At 38.8% G+C, this 24,113-nt stretch overlaps 1 protein-coding gene across 10 annotated transcripts in view; it reads right to left on the bottom strand.

The window, feature by feature from the left end:
- Nucleotides 1-24,113, bottom strand: part of LIMCH1 (LIM and calponin homology domains 1) — a 362,412-nt gene that overhangs the window by 181,358 nt on the left and 156,941 nt on the right. For all 10 annotated transcript variants that reach the window (XM_074396063.1, XM_074396064.1, XM_039468101.2 and 7 more), the window contains exon 3: nucleotides 6,755-6,824. In XM_074396063.1, the coding sequence (XP_074252164.1) occupies nucleotides 6,755-6,824 (70 nt within the window). The remainder of the gene's footprint in view (nucleotides 1-6,754; nucleotides 6,825-24,113) is intronic.

Genomic DNA, 24,113 nt, shown 5'->3' with positions numbered 1-24,113 from the left:
CTTTCCTTCCTTCCTTCTTATCTCTATGTATATATAAAATTATGTATCATCTACCTAGACTTTTTTGCTAAACATATTGAGGATTGGTTGTATACAGCATGACATTTCATCTCAAAATAGTCCAGCATATATATGTGCCATCTAAGATCAAGAGTATTCTTCTATATACACAAAGACAGTTTTCACATACAGGAAATCCAACACTGAGAGAATACTATTATCTAAAATTCGATTTATACTCAAATTTCCCCAATTGTCCCAATAATGTCTATTACAGCTGCTTTTTTGTTGCAATTAAGGGATCATACACTGCATGAGGTGTCCTATTTCTTAGACATCTTTAATCTACAACAGTTGTCCAGCCTTTTGGGGATGGGACAGTATTTTTAATGATGCTGACAGTGGTAAAGAGGACAGGCCAGCTGTTTTGCAGTATGTCCCTGAATGTGGATTTGTCGGATTGTTTCCTAAGAACTGTTGTGATTTCTTAGTGCATCACCAGGACACCTAACATCATTTGGACCCATTATAGATATTGGTAAGTTTGATCAGGGCCAACTACTTAAACACATAGTGTCTTAACACTAACATGAAACCATTTACAGGCCTTTAATTTCAAACTGTTAACCATAGTTATTCAAAATCTTATTCTTCAAAATATATTTCAAAACAGAGCTGATTTTTATCTCTCTCGGGTATTAACTCATTTTCTTCTATATCAGGAGATACTCTCTGTATTCTATAATAAAAGATCATAATGGACTAAATTCTAAAGGTTTCACAAAGGAGGATGTTTTGTGTTAGATCTTTAGTTTGTTTTTTTTTTTAAGTTAAAAGATGTGTTAATCTGTGTTAGATCTTGATACATAAACATGATTTTGTCAAGCAGAGCAGGAGGAAAGCATTCAATGAATAACACATATCACAAGAAAAGGCATCATACATGGGAATGAAGAGTGTTTGCAGAACTGTGAGTCAACTACTATAGTCTAGGCAAGAGATGAGGACGGCCTGCTCTGGGACAGTGGCCAAGGAAATGCAGGCAAGTAGACAGGTGGGAAAATTCTTTGATAGTGGAACTGGTGCAACTGCACGTCTATGATGCCTTCACTGACACTGGAAAATAGGTGAACGGGACTGGTCATTCAAGCCTCATTTGAATATGTTAAGTTTGAGGTGCCTGTAGGACTTCTAGATAGAGCTGTCCAACAGACAGAACACTGGATTTGGAGTTCAGGAGACAGCACTTGATGAGAAATGCTACTCTGGGTCAGTATCATGGAGAGTTAAAGTCATGAACATAGACAAGCACATGAGTGTAGGAAGGTAGGCACAGGAATGAAGTGAGAACCCTGGAAGGACAGGAACATAACAGGGGGATGTAGACAGTGATCTGCTTCCCACCAGGGCCACAACTAGTGCCCTGGTTTTTGTGAAAATGTTGACCTAAAGGCCACTGGAGCAAAGGAAAAGAGTTTGACCAGATTTGTAGTTTCAGGAGTTAACAGTGCATGGGCAGTAGGTGACTGACTTTACTTAAGAAAGTATTTTTTTTTTAAGTTCATTCATTCTTTTTTTCTTTTTCTTTTTAGATTCAGGGGTACATGTGCAGGTTTGTTACATGAATATATTATTGCTTAGTGGTGACATTTGAGCTTCTAGTGAACCCATCACCCAAAAGTGAACATTATACTCAATAGGTAGTTTTTATACTCTCACTCTCTTCCCACACTCCCACCTTTTGGAGCCCTCAGTGTGGATTCATTCTTTTTTAACTGGTAGGTTTCTAATCCCTCTTTTTTTGTTTTCTCATGGTTTTATATAATAGTTGCCCTTTGCTGTAAATTGGTAGACTTATCCTATTAATCTGCTGCTGCATAAGAAGCAACACCCAAGCTCAGTGGCTTAAAACAATGATTGGTTATTTCTAATAGTTCTGAGGATGGATGGGCTCAGCTGGGTGGTTCTCACTTGAGATCTTTCTATATAGTTGCAGTGAGATGCCTGCTGGGGCTGAAGTCTTCTTTTTTTTTTTTTAATTTTACTTTAGGTGCATACTATATCTGGCATTTCTCCCCATGATATCCCTCCCCACCCTCTGCAGTCTCTCCCCTACCCCCTCAACCACCCCCAGTGTGTAATGATCTGAGTCCACATGTTCTCACTGCTCAACACCCACCTATGAGTGAGAACATGTAGTGTTTGGCTTTCTGTTCTTGTGTCAGTTTGCTGAGAATGATGGTTTCCAGATTCATCCAAGTCCCTACAAAGGACATGAACTCATCATTTTTTATGGCTGCATAGTATTCCATGGTGTATATGTTATCACATTTTCTTTGTCCAGTCTATCATTGATGGGCATTTGGGTTGGTTCCTGGTCTTTGCTATTGTACACAGGGCTGCAATGAACGTATATGTGCATATGTCTTTATAGTAGAACAATTTATAGTTCTTTGGGTATATACCCAGTAATGGGATTGCTGGGTCAAATGGAATTTCCATTTCTTTCTATTTATAGACCCTTGAGAAATTGCCACACTGTCTTCCACAATGGTTAAACTAATTTACACTCCCACCAACTGTGTAAGAGTGTTCCTATTTCTTCACATCCTCTCCAGCATCTGTTGTCTTGAGATTTTTTAATGATCGCCATTCTAACTGGTGTGAGATGGTAACTCAATGTGGTTTTGATTTGCATTTCTCTAATGACCTGTGATTATGAGCATTTTTCATTATGTTTGTTGGCCTCATATATGTCTTCTTTTGAAAAGCATCTATTCATATCCTTTGCCCACTTTTGATTGGGGTTGTTTTTTTCTTGCATATCTGTTTTAGTTCTTTGTAGATTCTGGATATTAGCCCTTTGTCAGATGGGTAGATTATAAAAATTTGTTCCCATTCTGTTGGTTGCCAATTCACTCTAACAATGGTTTCTTTTGCTATACAGAAGCTCTAAATTTTAATTAGATCCCATTTGTCTATCTTGGCTTTTATTGCCATTGCTTTTGGTGTTTTAATTATGAAGTTCTTGCCTATGCCTATGTCCTGGATGGTTTTGCCTGTGTTTTCTTCTAGGGTTTTTATAGTGTTAGATCTTATGTTTAAATCTTTAATCCATCTGGAGTTAATTTTAGTGTAAGGTGACAGGTAGGGGTCCAGTTTCTGCTTTCTGCACTTTGCTAGCCAGTTTTCCCAACACCATTTATTAAACAGGGAATCCTTTCCCCATTGCTTGTTTTTGTCAGGTTTGTCAAAGATCAGATGGTTGTAGATGTGTGATGTTGCTTCTGGGGCCTCTGTTCTGTTCCATTGGTCTATGTCTATGTTTTGGTACCAGTACCATGCTGTTTTAATTACTATAGCCTTGTAGTATAGTTTGAAGTCCAGCAGTGTGATGCCTCTGGCTTTGTTCTTTTTGCTTAGTATTGTCTTGGCTATGCAGGCTCTCTTGTGATTCAATATGAAGTTTAAAGTGTTTTTTTCCAGTTCTGTGAAGAAGGTCATTAGTAGCTTGATGGGGAGAGCATTGAATCTATAGATTACTTTGGGCATTATGGCCATTTTCCTGACATTAATTCTTTCTAACTATAAGCATGGAATGTTTTTCCATCTGTTTCTGTCCTCTCTTATTTTGTTGAACAGTGGTTTGTAGTTCTCCTTGAAGAGGTCCTTTACATCCTTTGTTAATTGTATTCCTAGGTATTTTATTCTCTTTGTAGCAATTGTGAATGGACGTTCACTCTTGATTTGGCTCTCTGTTTGTCTGTTACTGGTATACAGGAATGCCTGTGATTTCTGCAAATTGATTTTGTATCCTGAGACTCTGCTGAAGTTGCTTATCAGTTTGAGAAGATTTTGGGTTGAGACAATGGGCTCTTATAGATATACAATCATGTCGTCTGCAAATAGAGACAGTTTGACTTCCTCCTTTCCTAACTGAATACCCTTTATTTCTTTTTGTTGCCTCATTGCTGAGGCTAGAACTTCCAATACTAATATTGAATAGGAGTGGTGAGAGAGGGTATCCTTGTCTAGTGCCTGTTTCAAAGGGAATTCTACCAGCTTTTGCCCATTCAGTATGATATTGGCTGGTAGGCTATTGATTGCTGCCTCTACTTCAGCCCTTGTTGGTCTATTCAGGGTTTCAACTTCCTCCTGATTTAGTCTTGGTAGAGTACAAGTGTCCAGAAATTTATCCATTTCTTCCTGGTTTACTGGTTTATGTGCATAGAGCTGTTTGTAGTAATCTCTGATGGTAGTTTGTATTTCTGTGGGATCAGTGGCGATGTCCCCTTTATCTTTTTTTATTCTATCCGTTTGATTCTTCTCTCCTTTCTTTTTTATTAGTCTGGCTAGCTGTCTGTCTATTTTGTTGATCTTTTCAAAAAACCAGCTCCTGGATTTATTGATTTTTTGAAGGGTTTTTTGTGTCTCCATCTCCTTCAGTTCTGCTCTGATCTTAGTTATTTCTTGTCTTCTGCTAGCTTTTGAGGTTTTTTTTTTTATCTTCCTCCTCTAGCTCTTTGAATTTTGATGATAGGGTGTCAATTTTAGATCTTTCCTTGTTTCTCGTGTGGGCACTTATTGCTATAAAGTATTTTTTAATTAAAGATAATAAATTAGTAAAGAAAATATAGGTGATACAGGGTGAAAGCAAGTAGGGGAGGTGTTCATTGAAAAGGAGCCAAAAAAAAGGAAATAGTAATGGCAAGGACAAAGTGAAAAGGAAATCCAAATGAAGAAAAGGAAGTAGGAGAATACTAGTCAAGAACATAAATAGAAGGAAAAAGGATGAGGTCACCTTGCCTTCTTATATCAGGTTGCCTAAATACTCCAAGACAGAAGCAATAGGTAAGAAACAACATTTCGTCCATGACAGGAAATAATATAAAGATAAATGCATGTGCCCCTAACAGTTAATTTTACTAAAATTATTTATTATTTCCATTTTTAAATTGAGGTTTTAAAACCCCTTTCTCTTTAGCTACTGGACTGGCGTGACTTGTTTCTCCTCATCTGGATTTTTCTGGGGCCTTCCTGTTATAGAAGCAAATTTTGCTTCTATAACATTAAACTCCAGAGCTCCAAGATCCAGGATGCCATAGGCTCGGGGACAAACAGATATTCATCAGGATCATTAAGAGCTTGGCTTTAACATTTGTAAGAGGTGGTGGCTCAAGCCTGTAATCCCAGCACTTTGGGAGGCCGAGGCGGGTGGATCACGAGGTCAAGAGATCGAGACCATCCTGGTCAACATGGTGAAACCCCGTCTCTACTAAAAATACAAAAAATCAGCTGGGCATGATGGTGCGTGCCTGTAATCCAAGCTACTCAGGAGGCTGAGGCAGGAGAACTGCCTGAACCCAGGAGGCGGAGGTTGCGGTAAGCCGAGATCGCACCATTGCACTCCAGCCTGGGTAACAAGAGCGAATTTCCATCTCGGAAAAAAAAAAAAAAAAAATTTGTAATAGGTGAAGATACTAAATGTAATAATTGATATATGTACACATTAATATGTAATATTCATCTTTTGGTTATTTTATAGAATTATTCAAATATATTCCTTCCAAATTTATGTATCTATCTAGATATTAACTTATTTGGTTACATGATTCTGAAAAACAAAATTAGAAGGATTTTTAATGACTAATAACCAGCTCACTACCAACCTATATGGGGAATAAAATGCATTCGCCAAAAGAGCAATTCTTAAAGAAAACATCTATTGCATTCAACTGGTTGAAACTATGTACCTTCCTACAAGGACCCCCTACAGTTCTCAAATACAATTGGTTTTTTGTCACATCTAATTTCAATTAGTCATCGTGATATGGCTAAGAAGCTTTTTAACAACAATCAGTAAAGTCTACCTAGGATCCTGCTTGAATTCTTGACATTCTTCTCATTTTTTTCTGCAAAACCACATACACAGAAGGCAATCACAATGGAAACAATCAGTGAGTCATTACCAAGCCATATACTTCCTCGGCTGTGTGTGTGTATGTGTGTGTGCACACGTACACATATGCCAATTCCTTCCGGCACGAAAATTTGATTGTCTTCCTGATCTTCTACTTCTTTCCTTTTTCTACACAAAGGCAACATCCAGGAAGCAATTAAAATTAGTTGCCAAGAATTGTAAGACATATCAATGGATGAAAAAAAATTCTGCTTCTAACCACATATGAACATGTGAGTTTTAGATTTTATGTGGGTAGGTTCAGAAGGGCTTAAACAGTTCTCCAGATAACCTTAGACCACCTTAGTGGCCCATTATGTCTTTAGAATAGTTGGTCTACAATTGTGGTATTTAAACCCAAGTAGATTATAATATTGAAAACAGCAATTTATTATGAAACTGTTGTTTTCTCTTAATATTTTCTTTCTCACTATCTCCCCTAACCTCCGTTCTAGGGGAATGCAGTGATGACCTGAAATGAGAAAATGTAATTAAAATCACATTCCTCCCCCAAAGATCAACCAAATTATCAGCCTCTCACCCCAAAACAAATTTAGCTCTTTGAGAATGAAGGTCCTTATCAGTCATGGAAAAAATACAAACAAAGATTAACATGTCATTTAGGCATGACTGCAATCTTTCATTTTAAGTGACCTCTTGGTTTAATGGATTCAATGCATTCTCATTCAAGTGGAATATATATTGCAGGAGAGAACTGTAATAAATGGTACTGTCATGACCCCTAGGTTAGAGCAAAGGAATATTGGAAAATAAATCTCAATTCCAAATACTCACCAGTCCTGCAATGGGGGTAGGCAATCTATTGATCTTTTTAACAAGTCCTGGCTTTATAGCATTCAGCAACCTGTCATGAAAAAGGCAGAATGTCAAGTGAGACATAAAGCAAGATGGATCACATGAATCACCTTTATCCAGGGCTACAGCTAAATTGCTGGATAGGAAAAGCAGTGAATTTAAAGCATGTAGTAAATCTCAATAATCTATCAGCTTTCATGCATGTAAGTGAAGAGTTTTGCCAATATCAAGTTGGTCCATGGCAGGCAAAGTTTTAGAATTCAGAAATATTGAGAGAGGAGAAAGGGTAAAGACTAAGGAGAGCTTCAAGGAAAAAGACAAGGATGAGAGCTGGATTGACATGGTGAGGGAATTATCTGGAACTGGAGCCAGGTATTACAACTCAGGTCTTGTTGCCAATGTTCCTGGCTAAGACAGGGGTCTCCCCAGGGATGCACTAAATTCAAAGACCAATATCTATCTTTGCAAATGATTTGCCAAGACAAATTATAAGTCAGACCATATTTGCTCTTTGAGGAGTTTTCAATGTGATTGAACTTCACTTTAAAAAGGGAAGAATATGTTTAATAAGTGGTTAACCAATCATATTCTGAAGATTTTAAGGCTGACCGAGATTCCCTAGGTACAAAAGATATTTAGCAAAAGACTTTCAGGCTAAAGATTGAAATTACATAAAAATTGTTACACACACAAGGGAGTGGAAGAGAAATATCATTGCTTGTTTTCAGAAAAAAATAAATCCAGAGTGAAGATAAACAAGGAAAACAACTTATAGAACTAAAATATGGTTAAAATCAGGGTAACTGGGTAAAGCGTAGTATTTGCAAAGTAGGTTATTCATAAAGAAGTGATTGAAGGTAAGGGGTTGTAGAATGTAGAATGTTATTTCCATACTTGGGAATTAGGCAATTGGGTAACTTAAGAATACGGTGCAAAGAGAAACTTAGGGTAGGAGTGTATTATAATTCAGGGGTCAACAAACTACAATCCGTGGGCCAAATCTGGTCTAACACCTGTACTTCTAAATAAAGTGTAACTGGAACAGGAATATAACCATCCTCATTCATTTACATATTGTCTATGGCTACCTTTTTGTTACAATTGCAGAGTTGTACAGTTACAATGGAGACCTTAGGGGCCACAAATCATACAATCTTTACCATTTGACCCTTTACAGAAAAAGTTTGCTGACCTCTGTTAAAATTCATGCAATCCAAGATTATAACAAATTATAAAGAACCTATGCTTGATAGATTTCTACAGATGAGTAACAAAAATTTTTCAAATGGTTTAATAGTTTTGAAATTAGACTATCTTTGACTTTGATATCACTATATGTTTATAAATTGAGAAATGTCCCTACAGGGATTGTGACAGACAGGATATTCCATTTTTGCACGCAAGATTAGCTGCCTGTTCTCAGTAATTTTCACTGCAATTCCAACATGCTGTCACCAAGAGGCAGTACTCAGAGTGCACATGTGTTTTTTTGGCCACAGAGAGCAAAGCTGGCTGCTCTTTTCATGAACACACTTATTTTTAACCATAAATTTAACCCTTTAAAAATGCTTCTTTACAAGTTATTTTGGAATTACTGGTTTCACCAGTTGGAAGGTAATTATTCACTCTTCTCATTCTATAGTTTAGAAAATTTAGGCCTGGTGAAGTCTGAATTAAAATCTGAGTGACTTTCCCAGAGCTGATCAGTAGCACACTAGGGTCTAGAACCCAAATTTCTTAGATCAATGCATTCTCTCAGGTGGTGTACATATCCCAAATCTCCTGGTTTAAAATTCACAGATAGATATGATATCTTCAAAGCCACATTTTTAAATGCACAAAATTCTCTTTCTCACTAGTTTTGCTTTTCTCAGACACATTACTTTTCTTACTAGTTTTTAACAGTGTCATTTTAAACTGATTTTTAAGATAATATTTGTGTACAATTGTTGACAATTCAAAAGCATCAAAAGGTTATCCAGTAAAATATTTCACTGTCATCTTTGTACCACAGGACTCCAACCTACTCTCTGAAGGCAACCTGAAAGACTTTCCAGAGAAAAATTTATAAAAATATATAGAACTCTAAAAATATACATGTAGCATATAGTACACACTGTCCTGTACCTTGTTTTTCATTTAACAATGTATTCTGGAGCTTGAAGGATTTACCTTGGAGACTGCTTATCCATACACATAGAGCTATGTTCTTTTCAATAGCTGTGGACCACTAATGACTAAGGATCTGGAAGATCAACCACTTTGTCTAACAGTTTTAGATTTTTCTAAGAAGAAATACCATTGCTACCAGACAGACTGAGATCTAAGCCTTGTTGCTAATTAGGCAAAGTAGAAAAAATAACAAAATGTCCTACCCCGAAATTCATTATTTAAATATTATCTTTTAAAGAGGTATCCTTTTTGTCTCCTGTATCTAAGAACTATGTTAATATTTTCAGTAATCATGGCCCCAAAACTCCTCTTTTATATATATTTAGATTTTTAAGCTGTTTTTAATATTTCATGGTATTCATCCTTTGTAAAAACTACACTTGTATGGCAGAATCTTCCCTATCACATAAAGGGAAGATTGGAAAAAATCAATCAAATGACCTATAACTCTAGGTCTTACTTAAAAGAACCAGAAACTATGATATGATCTCTCTCACAATGCTTTTATCATAAATTAAAAAATAAAAAGCCATAATGTTTACTTTCAAGACTGAGACAGCTGTACTTTTTTTTTCAGGTAAACATTGCTCCAATCCTGTGTAATGTTTATAATACACAACAATGAAATAACATTGAATTCACATTGTTGAAATGCCCAACACCTGCTTATCTTGTATTTTGTGTTAAACTGAGGACATTTTTTGTGTAAGAGATTTTTTTGAGTAAGAGTCAAGGATATTCACTTGCAATTTTATTAAAAACCACTACTGCCTTCCTATGTAAGTTAAAATATAAATATTTTCAGTAAATACTTATTGATAATATGCGTTAAAGTAATTATGCTGATGATGATATGTTATATTTATATAACTTGTGGGGTGCATTATTTCCCAAAAGTCCTGCCCTGTAGAGACAGGTCATGTATATGTCTCACCATTTCTGTAGAAGAAAACAATGAACCCCAAACAGATGTAAAGGTCTCCCAGAGACAGATGCCGCACAGCTGGGACAGTTTTCACCTCTTATGCTAGTCACTTTATATCACAGTTTGGTGCTTTCGAAAATCCAACCTCAGTATGTGTCATCAAAGCATAATTCAAAATAAGACAAAACACAAAAATCAAACCCCAAGCAAACACCATCTAAATACAATGGGATAATATCAATATCAGGTGGCAATAAAAGGAAAATGGAAGAGAGTGTATGTTGGTGACGTGTAAGACACATCAGATCCAAGTTCCATCTATGGGTGATCTACAACTTCATCACCAGGAATTCCAGAGGGAAGGAGGCTGTCATCCACTGGGAGGAGTATCTCCACTCAGCAGAATCCTATGTCAATTTCCTTCCTGTGGTTCCCAAAACCTACAGCTGAAGGTCTTAACAGGTAGTCTGCTCTCTCTGTCTGGTAGGAGATCATCTTTGTATTCAACGAAAGATGCTTCTGGAAAATTAGCATAACCCTACACAACAAAACTATTAAGCATTTGTACCATTCCATGTCTTCTGTGCTAAACATACCCACAACTACAAACAAAAATAAAGAAAATAAAAAATGTCCAAAATTTAAGAGCCAATGAGAAGGAACTGTTTTCAGATATTTGCTATTTATCCAATATTCTTGATCAAGTGCCTATTATGTATTGTCCTCTATTCTAGGCACAGGAAGGACAACAGTGAACAAGACAAGCAAAGTTTTTGTTCTTTGGAATTTGTAATCTTGGTATAGTGAGTGGATGGGGCAGTCGGGGAAACAGAAAACCAGTAAATAAATGCGAAGAAAATTTCAGATAGCGTGCATGCTAGGAAGACCAGTACAGTAACAGGCCACACAGTAGTACTCTAATTGGACAGTGTGAAGGCTGCCAGGAGGTCACATTTGAGAAAAAAAGTAGAATGATACAAAGGAATTAGCCAATGAGAGACTCGAGGACAAGAGTTTCCCGGCAGATTGAACAGTCAGTAGAAAGGCCTTGAGGTAGGAGTGGGCTTGGTATATTCAAGGGACAACCAGAAGGCCAACGGAGGTGAGCAGACTGAGTAGAAGGAAGAGGTCTAGGACAAGAGGGCCCAGGTGTAGGCAAAATCCAGGCCCAGGCAAGATGTCTAGATTTTTTATCTTAAGTTCAATGTGAAGGATAGGAATATTCTTAAAACACAGACTGAGATGATCTGCTTTATATTTTCAAAATATCACTGTATGCAAATAGGTATGAAAATAAATTTACAACTACATGCATACAGAAGATTTCTGCTTATTAAATATCATAGGTATCAGAGAGCATTGATAACAATAAAACATCACCAGTAACATAACATTCAGCTTGATGAAGAGGAAGAGGCAGTGAATTTGGAGTCAATAGTCTAGGTTTTAAAGTTGAATCCTATACATATTAGCTATGAGTAACTGAGAGGTCTCTTAATCAAGGTCTCAGTTTTCCCTTTCATAAAATGTGAATTTAAAATAAGCTTCGCCTGCCATTCAGGATTAGGGTGAGAGTCCAATGGGGTGATATTGGTTGCTAGCATTTAATAAATGGAAACTTGCAAATTCATTCGTTTACTATACTGAGCATTTCACTTTTTGCTAGGTAACTGCAAGTTATTTTAGTTTCATTGTTTCTACTAACTAGTTACCAAAAACCAAAACAAGTTTGCTTGTTCTCTTTCTCTGGTCACCTTTAGATAAAAGTCTCACATTAATGAATCAAATCAACAAATGTCTACAGCTTCCCTAGCATACACTAGGTGAGAAACAACTAGAAACAGGAAGAAAAGCTATGATCTTAGATAATCCTCAATTATGAAACAAGTTAATGGCATTGGGACTAATCAAAAATAAATGTTAATTTTATATGAAAATGAAATGGTATCTACTAAACTTTTATATTCTAAATCTGAAACACACTCAACCCATTTCAATTAAGCCTACGTTACATGTTCTTTCATGTACTCAAAAAGCATTTATTGGGCATGCATGATGTCTGGTCTCATGCTGGGTTCTGAGGATATGAAGAAAGGCAGGGAAGACCCCAGGTCTCTCCCTCGTGGGGCCTGCTCACTAGTGGCTTAAAAACCCACAGGAAGACCAGAACAGTGCACATACGTATCTCACTGTCATATGCCCTAATGCATGGCCATCTTAATTTTTGAGAAGGTAAATTAAAGATATGCTTTGCACACGTTCTATAGAATGCAGTTCTTAAAAGATTAATGATCAGACTCCTTAAAGAAACAATTGCTCAGAGGGAATGCTGCACACACATGTTTGTTGTGGCACTATTTACAATAGCAAAGACTTGGAACCAACCCAAATGCCCATCAATGATAGACTGGATAAAGAAAATGTGGCATATATACACCATGGAATACTATGCAGCCATAAAAAAGGATGAGTTCATGTCCTTTGCAGGGACATGGATGAAGCTGGAAACCATCATCCTCAGCAAACTAACACAAAAAGAGAAAACCAAACACCTCATGTTCTCACTCATAAGTGGGTGTTAAACAACAAGAACACATGGACACAGGGAGGGGAACATCACACACCAGGGCCTGTCGGGGTGTGGGGAGCAAAGAGAGGGATAGCATTAGGACAAATACCTAATGTATGGGGGGGGCTTAAAACCTAGACGACAGGTTGATAGGTACAGCACACCACCATGGCACATGTATGCTTATGTAATGAACCTGCACATTCTGCACAGGTATCCCAAAACTTCAAGTAAAATTAACTTTTTTAAAAAAGAAACAATTGTTGAGACACCCAGGAATGATACTAATATTCTGATTCAACCACAGGCTGCATTTAATAACTCTTTGGTACACCTAATATCCAGCATGTTGTAGTCTCTCAATCATCATTTAATAATTATGAAGTACAAAATGAAAACCTTTATTCTACCTGCGACTTTAAAATAAAAAACAACTCAAAGTCCCACTCTGGAAGAGACAGGTTCTGTTTCAGACATACTCTTCCAATAGCCCATATACTAGCTCTTCAAGGAGCACAGCACTGAGAATACTACTGAAAAAGGTACCTTATGAGACGATCTAGACATTAGGAATTATAGCAATGGGCAGCTTATATGTTATCAGACTGTAATGTGAACATTAAACATAAAATTCTTAAAGGATTGCAAATTTAAAAAGGATTGAGCTTACTCTATAAGTCATTTGGCTCAGAAATTTAATTCTAATACTTATCCTAGAGTTTGGGGAAGAACAGAAGAGCTATCTAAATCTTAAATACAAGGTTGGAAAGTTTGTGCTTAATCTCATAGGAAATCACTTTATTCTTTGCAACAAGAGATTACATCATCTTCTCATTAGCTTGGTTTGTACAGCTGCAATAGGCAACTATGATCACAAAATTACTCACTTTGTGTCCCTTTTAATTTGGCTCAATAGTGTTTTTCTATGTGGTTTCCTTGATCACTTTCTGGGTTTGACTATGTACCCTGGATAAAAGTATATGTACTTTCATTTAACATAACATGGCATCTGTTTTTGAACCTAAGTATGAGATCAATTTAACCTTGACCATAAACCTGTTACAGATGTCATTTTAAAAGACTTCTTTCTGGAGTTGCCCAGGCAAAACCAGGAAAATTAACAAATCCTCTGAGATCAAGAAAAATTGGCTAAAATATAGGGAAAAGTGAAACTTGAAACAAAGAGGAGTTTCAAATGAACAAAAGAGTGTTGGAATGCAAGCTACCATCAATATCTACCAAATGCTTGTGGGGTGCTATGCACAGTTCAGAATGTGTGAAATGTAGGTCATATTAAGTCATTTGCCTTGAGCACACCTAAGACCAGATCATAGAAGCTTTAGAAGGCTTTTGTAGATTTGGAATTCCAAGAAGTTGGGCCTGACGTGGTGAATTTCTACGGCTCAGCAGTGCTGTTAGTATTCTAATACAGCACCCGTGGAAGAGACTGCTCACCATACTTATCTTCCTGCTGTCTCAATCACACACTGGGCTTTATTTCCCAGCCTCCTTTGCAACTTGCTGTGGCTATATAATAAGAGTGCTGGCCAATGGAGCACAGGAAGAAGTAATTCTATCACATGCAGGCCTGGCCCTAAAAAACCTCTCAAAGAATTCTCCATTCTCTCTCCTCTGCATTTACTAGTCAGATGTTGACACCAGGAAGTCCTTGAAAGTTGTGTGTTGAAGATGGAGTGTCTATTAGCTGGTGTCCCTACAGAACTGCCTGCTTAGAGTTGCCTTCATCCTTCCCTGCTGCCAAAATTAGGCCATACAAGAGTAGAAATACATTTCCACAGTGTTAAGCCACTGAGATCTAGGAGTTTATTACTTACAGCACCCAGCACTATCTTGACTGTTACACCTCTGCAGGAGGCCTTTTTCCAATACCCAGGCAAACCATACCCAAGAAAATCCTGTTCCAGGGCTGGGCACGGTGGCTCAAGCCTGTAATCCCAGCACTTTGGGAGGCCGAGGTGGGTGGATCACAACATCAAGAGATCGAGACCATCCTGGTCAACATGATGAAACCCCGTCTCTACTAAAAATACAAAAAAAGTAGCTGGGCATGGTGGCACATGCCTGTAATCCGAGCTACTCAGGAGGCTGAGGCAGGAGAATTGTCTGAACCCAGGAGGCGGAGGTTGCGGTGAGCCGAGATCGCACCATTGCACTCCAGCCTGGGTAACAAAAGCGAAACTCCATCTCAAAAAAAAAAAAAAGAAAGAAAGAAAGAAAAGAAAATCCTGTTCCAGAATGTGAAGTTTAACACCTGGGCAAATACTTTCTTCTGGATTTTTCAGGGATGGCAGCAGAAAGAAAAAGAGCTAAAATTTGGGATACTGTAAACAAATGGATGCATTTTTATTTTCCCACATTTTCTAGGACGAAAGATAAAACCTCGTCTTGCCTATCACATCCACCTTAACACTAAAATACTAGCACTTCTAAAATCATCTATACCATAAGCATGGGAAGGAACATAGAGCCATTATTTGAATATCTTCAGAGTGCTCTGATCCATTTCCAATCTCTTTTACAGTACATCCTTTGCATAACTATTCCTGCTGTCTGGAAATTATGAACTTTGGGAACTAGAAAAGGCATAAAAATCAAATCAAATAATCTAGATAAGGAGTAAAGGAATTGTCCCCGGGAGGTGAAGGCACATGTCTGAGGTCAGAGCTCCTATGCAGTAGAGTTGGGATTATTTGGGTTTCTAAATGTGAAGCCAGTGCTTTGCTGCGACACTTCGCTTTTTGCATGTTGCAGATCATCTCCAGCCACCAGTCTCTGCCATCCTAATCCAAGGCCCACTGCACCCAAACTGACCACTGCTAAATCCTGGCTCTAGCCAGGCTCCTTCCCTCTTCCAAGAACTTCCAGGCTCCCAAGTGCCACAGGACACCCTCCAAGTGCCTTCACCTAGTGATCAATCCCAATCACCCCCAAACTGCCTTTCCCACTCAAGAGTCTCCCTGCCTTTATAAGCTACAAGCTTAAGATGATACATGTGATCAATAAACTGCAAAAGCTGCCAACATACGAAAAGAACTTAGTATAACAAATAAAATGGAGACTAAATTTACTCTGACACAGGCAATGATATGTGCAATCATCATTGTGCTATGTAGTAATTACATATAAATGATTGTAATTAGCATTTCCTTTGCACAGCTAAAACCTCGTTATTGCTGGGTTTACTATCAAGAGGGTGGAGAGAAAATTCAGGTGAAATTGCTGTGAAGCAGCTCTAAAGGTTTCTGTATCCAATCCTGTGGTGGAATACACAGCTAGCTCCCAACTCTTCTTTAGCAAGAAGTTCTCAGAACCAAGAGTTCCAGGATTGGGGTTCATAAAATGGGTTCATAAAATTCCAAGAGCAGCAGGCACCTCCAAAAACAGAAAGACCTGGTTCCAAATCCCAGTCCTGTAACTCACTAGCCAAATTATTGAAGTATTTGACATCCATGAGCCTCAGTTTCCTCCTCTTTCAAATGGAGACAAAAATACCTAGTACTGATAGCTTGAGAATGTGGAATAAGTAAAACAATGCACTTGGCACAGGCCTGGTATACAAGACACCCTTCATAAATGGCAGGTGTTATTACCATCTACTCCAAGCAGATTTTGATGCAGTCCTCCCACTGGTGAAAATTGGCTGTGTTGACCATTGGCTCACTTCTCCTCCTGAGCATCCTGCCTGTGGCTGCAGCTAAGTTAGAAGCAAAGAAAGAACAGCAGTGAGGGAACAAGACAATGGCAGTCCTTCTGAAGGACAGGCTTCCATGGGCGTAGTCTCTGGACAGGCGGAAGGCAACAGAAAAGCTGGTGATGGGGCGGAAGGAAGGGAGGATGCCGACAAAGAAAAGGCAGAAAGAAGCTCCAAAGACAGACCCGACTGCATAATCACTGCAGTCACAGCTGCCCCCAGCCCTGCTTTCTGCCAAAATCGAGCTGTCCTTTAACTCTTTTTAAGAAGGCTCCCATCTCCCCCACCTTACTTGCCATCCCGAGGATGATGAGGACAAGTCAACAGCTGCAGAGAAAGGGGATTCTGCTCCTAATGTGGCCATGAGAATTCTGAATCTACTTCCTATTCATTTCACATCTTACTATCAAACGTTTACCCCACACCAGCTAAGCCCAGACACACACATGAGGCTGGGTTCTACAGTGAGGCTCACAAAATCTCAGATGTGATTTGGGTTACATAAGACTTTAGAAAGAACACTACTTCTATAGGGAAATAACTTCCAAGTTCTAAACAAGTAATTTGGAAGAGAACTTCTGAGATGTAGGATGTGCATAGTAGGATGTAAACTAAGGACAGACATAACAAAGTGGGTGCAGTAAGCATTTCTGCTGCTCCTCAGGAGGCATGGTGTTTTGTTTTTAGTCTCCATTGCCACCAGAGGTAATTGCCTAAAAAGCAAACCCAATCCCATTGCTCTTCTATATAGAGACTGTGTTGGCTGCCTACTGCTCACTGGATGCTGTTGAAAGTCCTTACCATGCTACTAAAGATCATTCCCAAACTGACCTGATATCTACCTCTCATCTCTAGTCTGCCCCACCTTGCACTTGTCCTAACCTTTGACCCTGAGCATGCAAAGCTTCTTCATACAGCTGGGCATTTGCAGATGCTTACTTCTTCCTCCCTTGAACTGCCTTTCCCACAGGCCTCATCTTACTCCTTTGTGGTCTAGCAAACTCCTACTTATCCTTCAAAACCCAATTTAAATGGTACCTCCTCACCGAACCATTTCCTAAGTAGAGACTGTACCTTCCACCTCTGGATTCCAACACTCTTTGGCTTCCCTAATTATCACATTGCAAAGAAATTGTCTGGCTTCTTCATCAGGCAAAGGGTTAGTTCTCGCCTTAACTCCAGCTGTAGTGTAAGGGCCAGTCCTTGGCAGGGCCTCAATTTTTGTTTGCTGAGTGAATTGTTAATGAAATGAGCAACATCTCAAAGTATTGGGAAAGACCCAAAACATCATTTTTGGAACTGTAATGGTTTAGATCTGCTAATGATTTTACAACTTTTGTTATCATCAATTTTTTTTTTTTTTGAGATGGAGTCTCTCTGGCCCCCAGGTTGGAGTGCAGTGGTGTGATCTCAGCTCACTGCAACTTCTGCCTCCTGGATTCAAGTGATTCTCCTGCCTCCGCCTCCTATGCAGCTGGAATTGTAGGCGTGCACCACCATGCCCAGCTACTTTTTGTATTTTTAGTAGAGACGGAGTTTTGTCATGTTGGCCAGGCTGGTCTTGAACTCCTGACCTCAGGTGATGCACCCATCTCCACCTCACAAAGTGATGGGATTACAGGTGTGAGCCACCACGCCTGGCCCATTAATCATATCTGCATCACTCCCTCAGGACCAAGACTAAAGTTGGATTCAAGCAACCACAGCAGAGAAAGAAAGATTATCTGACAGGCCTCTAGTTCCTTCCTGCCGGTTATTACTCCATGAAGTTCCTGTTGGTCTGTGAAAGAGAGGATGGAAATGAGTAGAGTCACCCTGTTCTCTCTAAAGAAGAGTTAGGAGTTAGTTAATTCCAAAGGAAGCAGTAAAGTTTCTGGGTCCTTCTTTTTTGATGTACCAGGGGATATACAAATGGGGTGAGGAGAAAACAATGTGGCCATCTCCCCTTGGGCAGCACACATTATTCTCCTTTACTGGGTGTGCAGCAGAAATACAAAATACACTTTTATTCAGAGGACTGGGGAATACATTCTTGAGGCCAGAGGCTCTTGCAGAAAAATCATCAAACAGCAAGCAAAGCCTTTTCATCTGCGGCAGAAGAGTTTTAAGTGAGCAAAAGCTGTGTAGTACTTAAATAATACCATCTTCGCATTCTTGCATTCCATGGCCTTTCTTTGTCTGATGTTACTACTTCTGATCTTAATTAATGTGCCTTTTTTAGTTTTATTTTTGTAATATTCTTTACATCTCCTTTGAAGTAGATAATATAAATATTATCAATATATGGAACATTCTCTCCAACGATGTTCTAAAATATGAGCAGCACTTTACAATAATGATACTAGTACATCTAGAAATGAACTAAATGATACTTGGAATGAGTCTTATAGATGACATTGCAAACATCTCGAAGCCAAAAATTCAAATCCGTGTGTGTGTGTTGTGTGTGTGTGTGTGTGTGTGTGTGTGTGTGTGTGTATGATCTGAGATACAATTCACACACAGTTTACCCATTGAAAATGTAGAATTCAATATTTTTGTACATTCACAGGATTAGGCAACCATCACTGCAATCTAATTTTAGTTCTTCTTCCACTAGCAGAACACCCAAATCCATTAGTTTTCACTTCCCCTCTTACTCACCCACAACTCCCAGCCCCAAGTAACCACTAATCTGCCTTCTGTCGCTATGGGTTTGCCTATTCTGGACATTTACATAAATGAAATTATATAATATGGAGTCTTTTGTGACTGGTTTCTTTCACTTAACATAATGTTTTTAAGGTTCATCTAAGGTTCATTCATATTGCAGCATGCATCAGTGCTTCATACCTTTTTATGGCCAAATAATGTTGCATTGCAAGGATATACCACATTTGATCTATCCATTCATCACTCTGTGAACATTTGGGTGTTTCCACCTTTTGGCTATTACGCATAATGCTGCTATGAACACTTGAGTACAGGATTTTGTATGGATGTGTGTTTTCACTTCTCCTGGGTATGTACTTTGGAGTATAACAGCTGGGTCATACGGTAACTTAATATTTAACCTTTTGAGGAACTGCCAAACGGTTTTCCAAAATGGCTGCATCATTTTACAATCCTGCAAGTGATGCATGAAAGTTCTCAGTTCTCCATATCATGCCACATGTCGTACTGTCTTCCTTTTTTATTATAGCCATCTTAGTAGGTGTGAAGTGGTATTTCATTGTGGCTTTGATTTGCATTTCTCTCAAGACTATGTTGAATATCTTTTTCATGTACTTATTAGTCATTTTTGTAGCTTCTTTGGAGAAATATCTATTCAGATATTTTGTCTATTTTTAAATTGGACAAAATTTTGTCCATTTTTAAATTGGACAATTTTTAAATTGGGTTATCTTTTTCTTTTTGAGTTATAAGAGCTCTTTGTATATTTTGGATACATATCAGACATATAATTTGCAAAATTTTTTCCCATTCTGTGGGTTGAGAGATGATATCGTTTATAGGATAAAAGCTTAAAATTTTTATATAGCCCAATTTATTTATTTATTTTTCTTGTCACTTGTATTTTTGATGTTTATGTTAAAAAATGATTGCCTAATACAAGGTCACAAAGATTTACTGCTATGTTTTACTTTACGAGTTTTGTAGTTTTTAGCTCTTACATTTAGGTCTATGATCCATTCTGAGTTAAAAGTGTAGCATTTTACTACACACTTAATGATTAGTTATAAACATGTCAATAATTTTAAAAGTATTAATTTTTAAATAATCCTTCTTTTCTCCCATTCTCCCTTTAAAAACTTACTATATGCCTGCCATGTGCGAGCACCATTAGGCATACAAAGATGGGTGAGTCACTGTCACTACCTTCAAGGAATTCATAATCTAATAGAAAGTTAAAATATCCAACTTCATGAGTAGTGTCATGTGTGAGACAAATGACTTGCCCTAGGCACAGCCAAAATTTCTTTCAAACAAGAAAGGAAGGACACAGCAGTTGAAATCAGGGCTGTTATCTCCACTTCGGAATGTATGGCTGTCACAGCCATGGGCACCCAGAGGACTGAATTCAGGTTGCAGCACTGGGGATGTCATGGTGGAGGGTAAAGAGTCCATTGCATGTGTTTGGGATTTAGGAAGATGGAAATGGACAGGGAATACAGCACCCAGGTAGCTAGAAGCAAATGCAAGAAAGATACAGAGTAAGGACACACAAATAGAATCATAGGAACAATAAATCAACCTCTATGGCCAGTGCAAATGGACAGGGTTGATGAGCTAAATAGAATAATTGCCTCCAGACAGTGAGGGACACCACATTCCAGGCAAAGGAACTTGAATCACGTCCCATCTTCTGGGAAGAGGCCACCGGTCATGATGAAGCCATGTTTGGGAATGTTCACCTCCTAGTAGAGTCTACAGTGGCTTAGGGAAGGGCAAGCACTAGAGCTAATTACTCAGATTCACAGTCTTCACTTTCTTTTTCTTTTTATTCACTCTTTCTTCCTCTTGATACCAAGAAGGAAGTCTATTTCTTCACAGTTAACTTTTTAAAGAAATCATTTATAAACTGGGTTGTTGGTAGGCTCTTTAAGTCCACTCCTTTGAGTAACCAAAGGGAACATTCATAACGGTTGAGGCAGGGATTTTGCACACTTCATCATGGGAAGCCAGCCCACCAAGCCTGACAGCCCATTAGAGACAATCAGAAAATGGATTATTAAGAAAATACAATTAGAGCTACTAAATCCTCTTAAATCTAAGCAAAGCCTAATCCAGCATGTAACCCCACAGGCAGGCGACAGGCTAGGCCAGTTTCTCATCTACCATATGAGCAGCCCACATTTAAACCAGTTGTTGTATTTTCTCAAATCAGCTGATCATTCTAAAAAATCTGTCAAAAATTTGTTCAGGAGGAGAAAGATTAGCCTGAGATTCAAGTCAGGAGAATTTTCATATTTATTAAGGTACCGAAGAACAGGATGAGGGAATCACTGCATGTTGGGGTAAGTGGTTCCAAGTGACAATTATTCTAAAATAAGTTTCAAACACATTTCTGGGAAGCTTCAAAACAAACTCTGTAAATGCCCTATTGGCTCTGGATCATGTAAGACTATGTATTAGAAGAAAGGAAGTGTCAATAATTATATAATTTTTAATGAACAGAATATTTACAAAGATGGATGAGCTTGAGAATATTCCAAAGGCACAATGCTTAACCGCACACAAGAGCTCCCAGAGTAGATTTTGTAACTGATGCCCAAAAAACAGTTTGAATGGAAACAGTATCCCCTACTGTGCTAAGAGTCCCTCTCTTGAGTAGGAACCAAGGGCTATTTATTTGGTGAGTATTCAAAAAAAGAGGCAACACTGGGGCTCATTCTGCTCATCATGAGTCCTGCATATTCACCTTCCATGTTCTCCATCTGTTTTCTTCTTTCTAACAGAAGCCTGTTAGGGATACTTCCATGTTCTTGCCTAAGCCCCCACCTAAGCCAGTCCAATCTTCAAACAAAAAGCAGCTTTTTCACTGGAGATCTCTTTCAAAAAAGGAGTGGGTTGAAATGTCCTCACTTGAACTTAAAGGCTTAATGAGTCTTGGTGCCAAAAAGATGGAGACAGGCCAAGTCAGCATGGCCAATTGTGATTTGGCAGAAAGACAAGGGAGAACCCTACATAGAAGGCCTATCAAATTCTTCCCAGTCTGCTAAGGCCAAAATCAGTAATGGATAAAGGACCCAAGTTTGCTGAGATTAGAGCTAGCATCAGGGTTAAACATAGAGCTCTAGGCAAAGAATGCAAAGACACATTGTGCTTTGCCACCACGGGTCTGCATCTAATTATCTACAGAAGAGAGGTGGAGAGGTCTAGGTTCACTGGGGTTACTGTAAGGACTAAATAAGGGATCGGTTTGTGAATATTGAACAAAGCAATGGTGCCCAGTAGAGACCAGTCTAAAGTCATCAATAACTGGGGTGACCACATATCCCAGTTAGCGGAGGTCAGTCCCAGATTCTACTTGTTCTAGCATCTCATCTGGTTAATACTCCATTTCACTCTGAACAGTACCTCAGTTTAAAATGACAAGTTGTATGGCTGCTCTACTAATCAGATTATTGGGTCACAATAATCTCATCTCTTCATCGATATCTCAGAAAAATATTGCATTTGTAGTTTATATTACACAAAGTCTCTAACAACAGCATGTTGGAATGATACAAAAACATGAGCTAGACCTAAAACAGTTCGGCGAAATCATAATCAGTTGACTGGCAGTTCCCATAGATACATGTTAATTGATAAAAGCCTCCAGTCCTTCCTTCGGCAAGCAAGGCAGGCTGTTTCTGAGGATTTGCTGAAACTGATATCTACCAGGGTCATACAATAAAGGTCACCTCCACCTTCTTAAAAGTCTTTTTAGCCCTCTTGGTTTCCATGACATCACACTTTCCTGGGTTTCCTCTCATCTCTCCAATAGCTCTTTTGTGAGCTTCTCTTTCTCCCACCCTTGATCCAGGGTAGAGACTTCCTCAAACTGAGACCTCATTCTGCAACTCTTTCCTAATATGACCTTTCCCTCAGAGAGGCTTCCATATCTCACAGCTTAACCTTGATGTCCAACAGTGGCTCACAAATCCAATTTGAGCAAGCTAAATGCATCGTCTCACTCCGAAGCACCAGGCCCTCATCTCCAACAGCCTACAGGACTCTGGCCCTGGGTGGTTTGTCCATATCACAAACTCAACCTGCCCAAACTGAAACCATGACTTCTCCAAAAAATAGAGGAGACTTTCTGGCTTGTATCAGAGCCCCACTCAACTGAAACACCAAAACTATTTTTTGTCTTTTCTTTCATTCATCACTACACTCTACCAGGTGCTGTTAATTTCTTCAAAATCCTCTTTATTTCCATTGCTCTTGGGAATCAAACCCCCAAATCCTTATATGTCTTACAAGGTCCTGCACAATCTTGCCCCTACTATTTCTCTCCATCCACACTCATCTCATACAATTCCCCCACTGGTTTTCTACGTTTTGGCCAAACAAGTCTACCTGTAATTCCTCCAAGACACAGAGCTTGTTCCAGTCTTAGGGATTTCAATCATGTTATTCTTTCAGCTCTAGAGTATGTTTCTTCTCAATTTTCATTTCTCCTTTCTTCTTTCCTGGTAGAAGAGAATTTCTCCTCTTCATTCAGGTCTCCACCTAAATATTGCTTTTTGAAGGGAACCTGAGGTTTATATTCCACAGAGTCAGGATTTAGATTTCAGTTCAGCTGCCCCACCACCACCACCATCATTACATGATGTGATCGCACAGTGCATTCATCTTTACAGTAACTTACCACACTCGTAAGTGGGTTCTTATAAAGGTCAGTTGGATAAAGGAAGAGATGCCCTTGCCCTTTCAGGCAGCTCTCCTCTATGTGTGCCAAACACAGCCTACTCATTCCTGACTCCAAACCTTTACTCCTGCCTTTGTAGCATGCTGTGATACTGTGGATTATATTAAGAAATCTATATTTTGGTCTTCATCCCTAGCTCCTGACACAGAGTCCCTAAAATCCTTGTAATTGCCTGAGCAATAGGAATGCTAGGTACATTTTTTTCTCTCTAATATTTAGTCTTTGACCCCAGTTGCTGACGCAGAACTCCTAATCCCTTGGAATTTCCTGGGTGATAGGAGCGGGTGATAGGAACATCGTTTGCTCTAATGAGGTGACTCTTGGTAGGCTCCTAGATGGAGGCTGATTACCATAAAGTTGGAGCTATGATTAGGAGCTTGGAACTTCTAGCCCTACCGCCATCCTCCAGGAAGGGGAAAGAGGCTAGAAACAGAGTTAATAACCAATCATGCCTAAGTGACAAAACCTCCATAAAAATCCCTGAAATAGAGTCTGAAGAGATTCTGGGCTGCTGGGCATGTGGAGGTGCTGGGAAGATAGACCAACCAGAAGAGGATGAAAACC

Source organism: Saimiri boliviensis, chromosome 3, assembly GCF_048565385.1.
Source record: "Saimiri boliviensis isolate mSaiBol1 chromosome 3, mSaiBol1.pri, whole genome shotgun sequence".
NCBI classification, from domain to species: domain Eukaryota; kingdom Metazoa; phylum Chordata; class Mammalia; order Primates; family Cebidae; genus Saimiri; species Saimiri boliviensis.
This window is presented reverse-complemented; position numbering and strand designations above follow the sequence as displayed.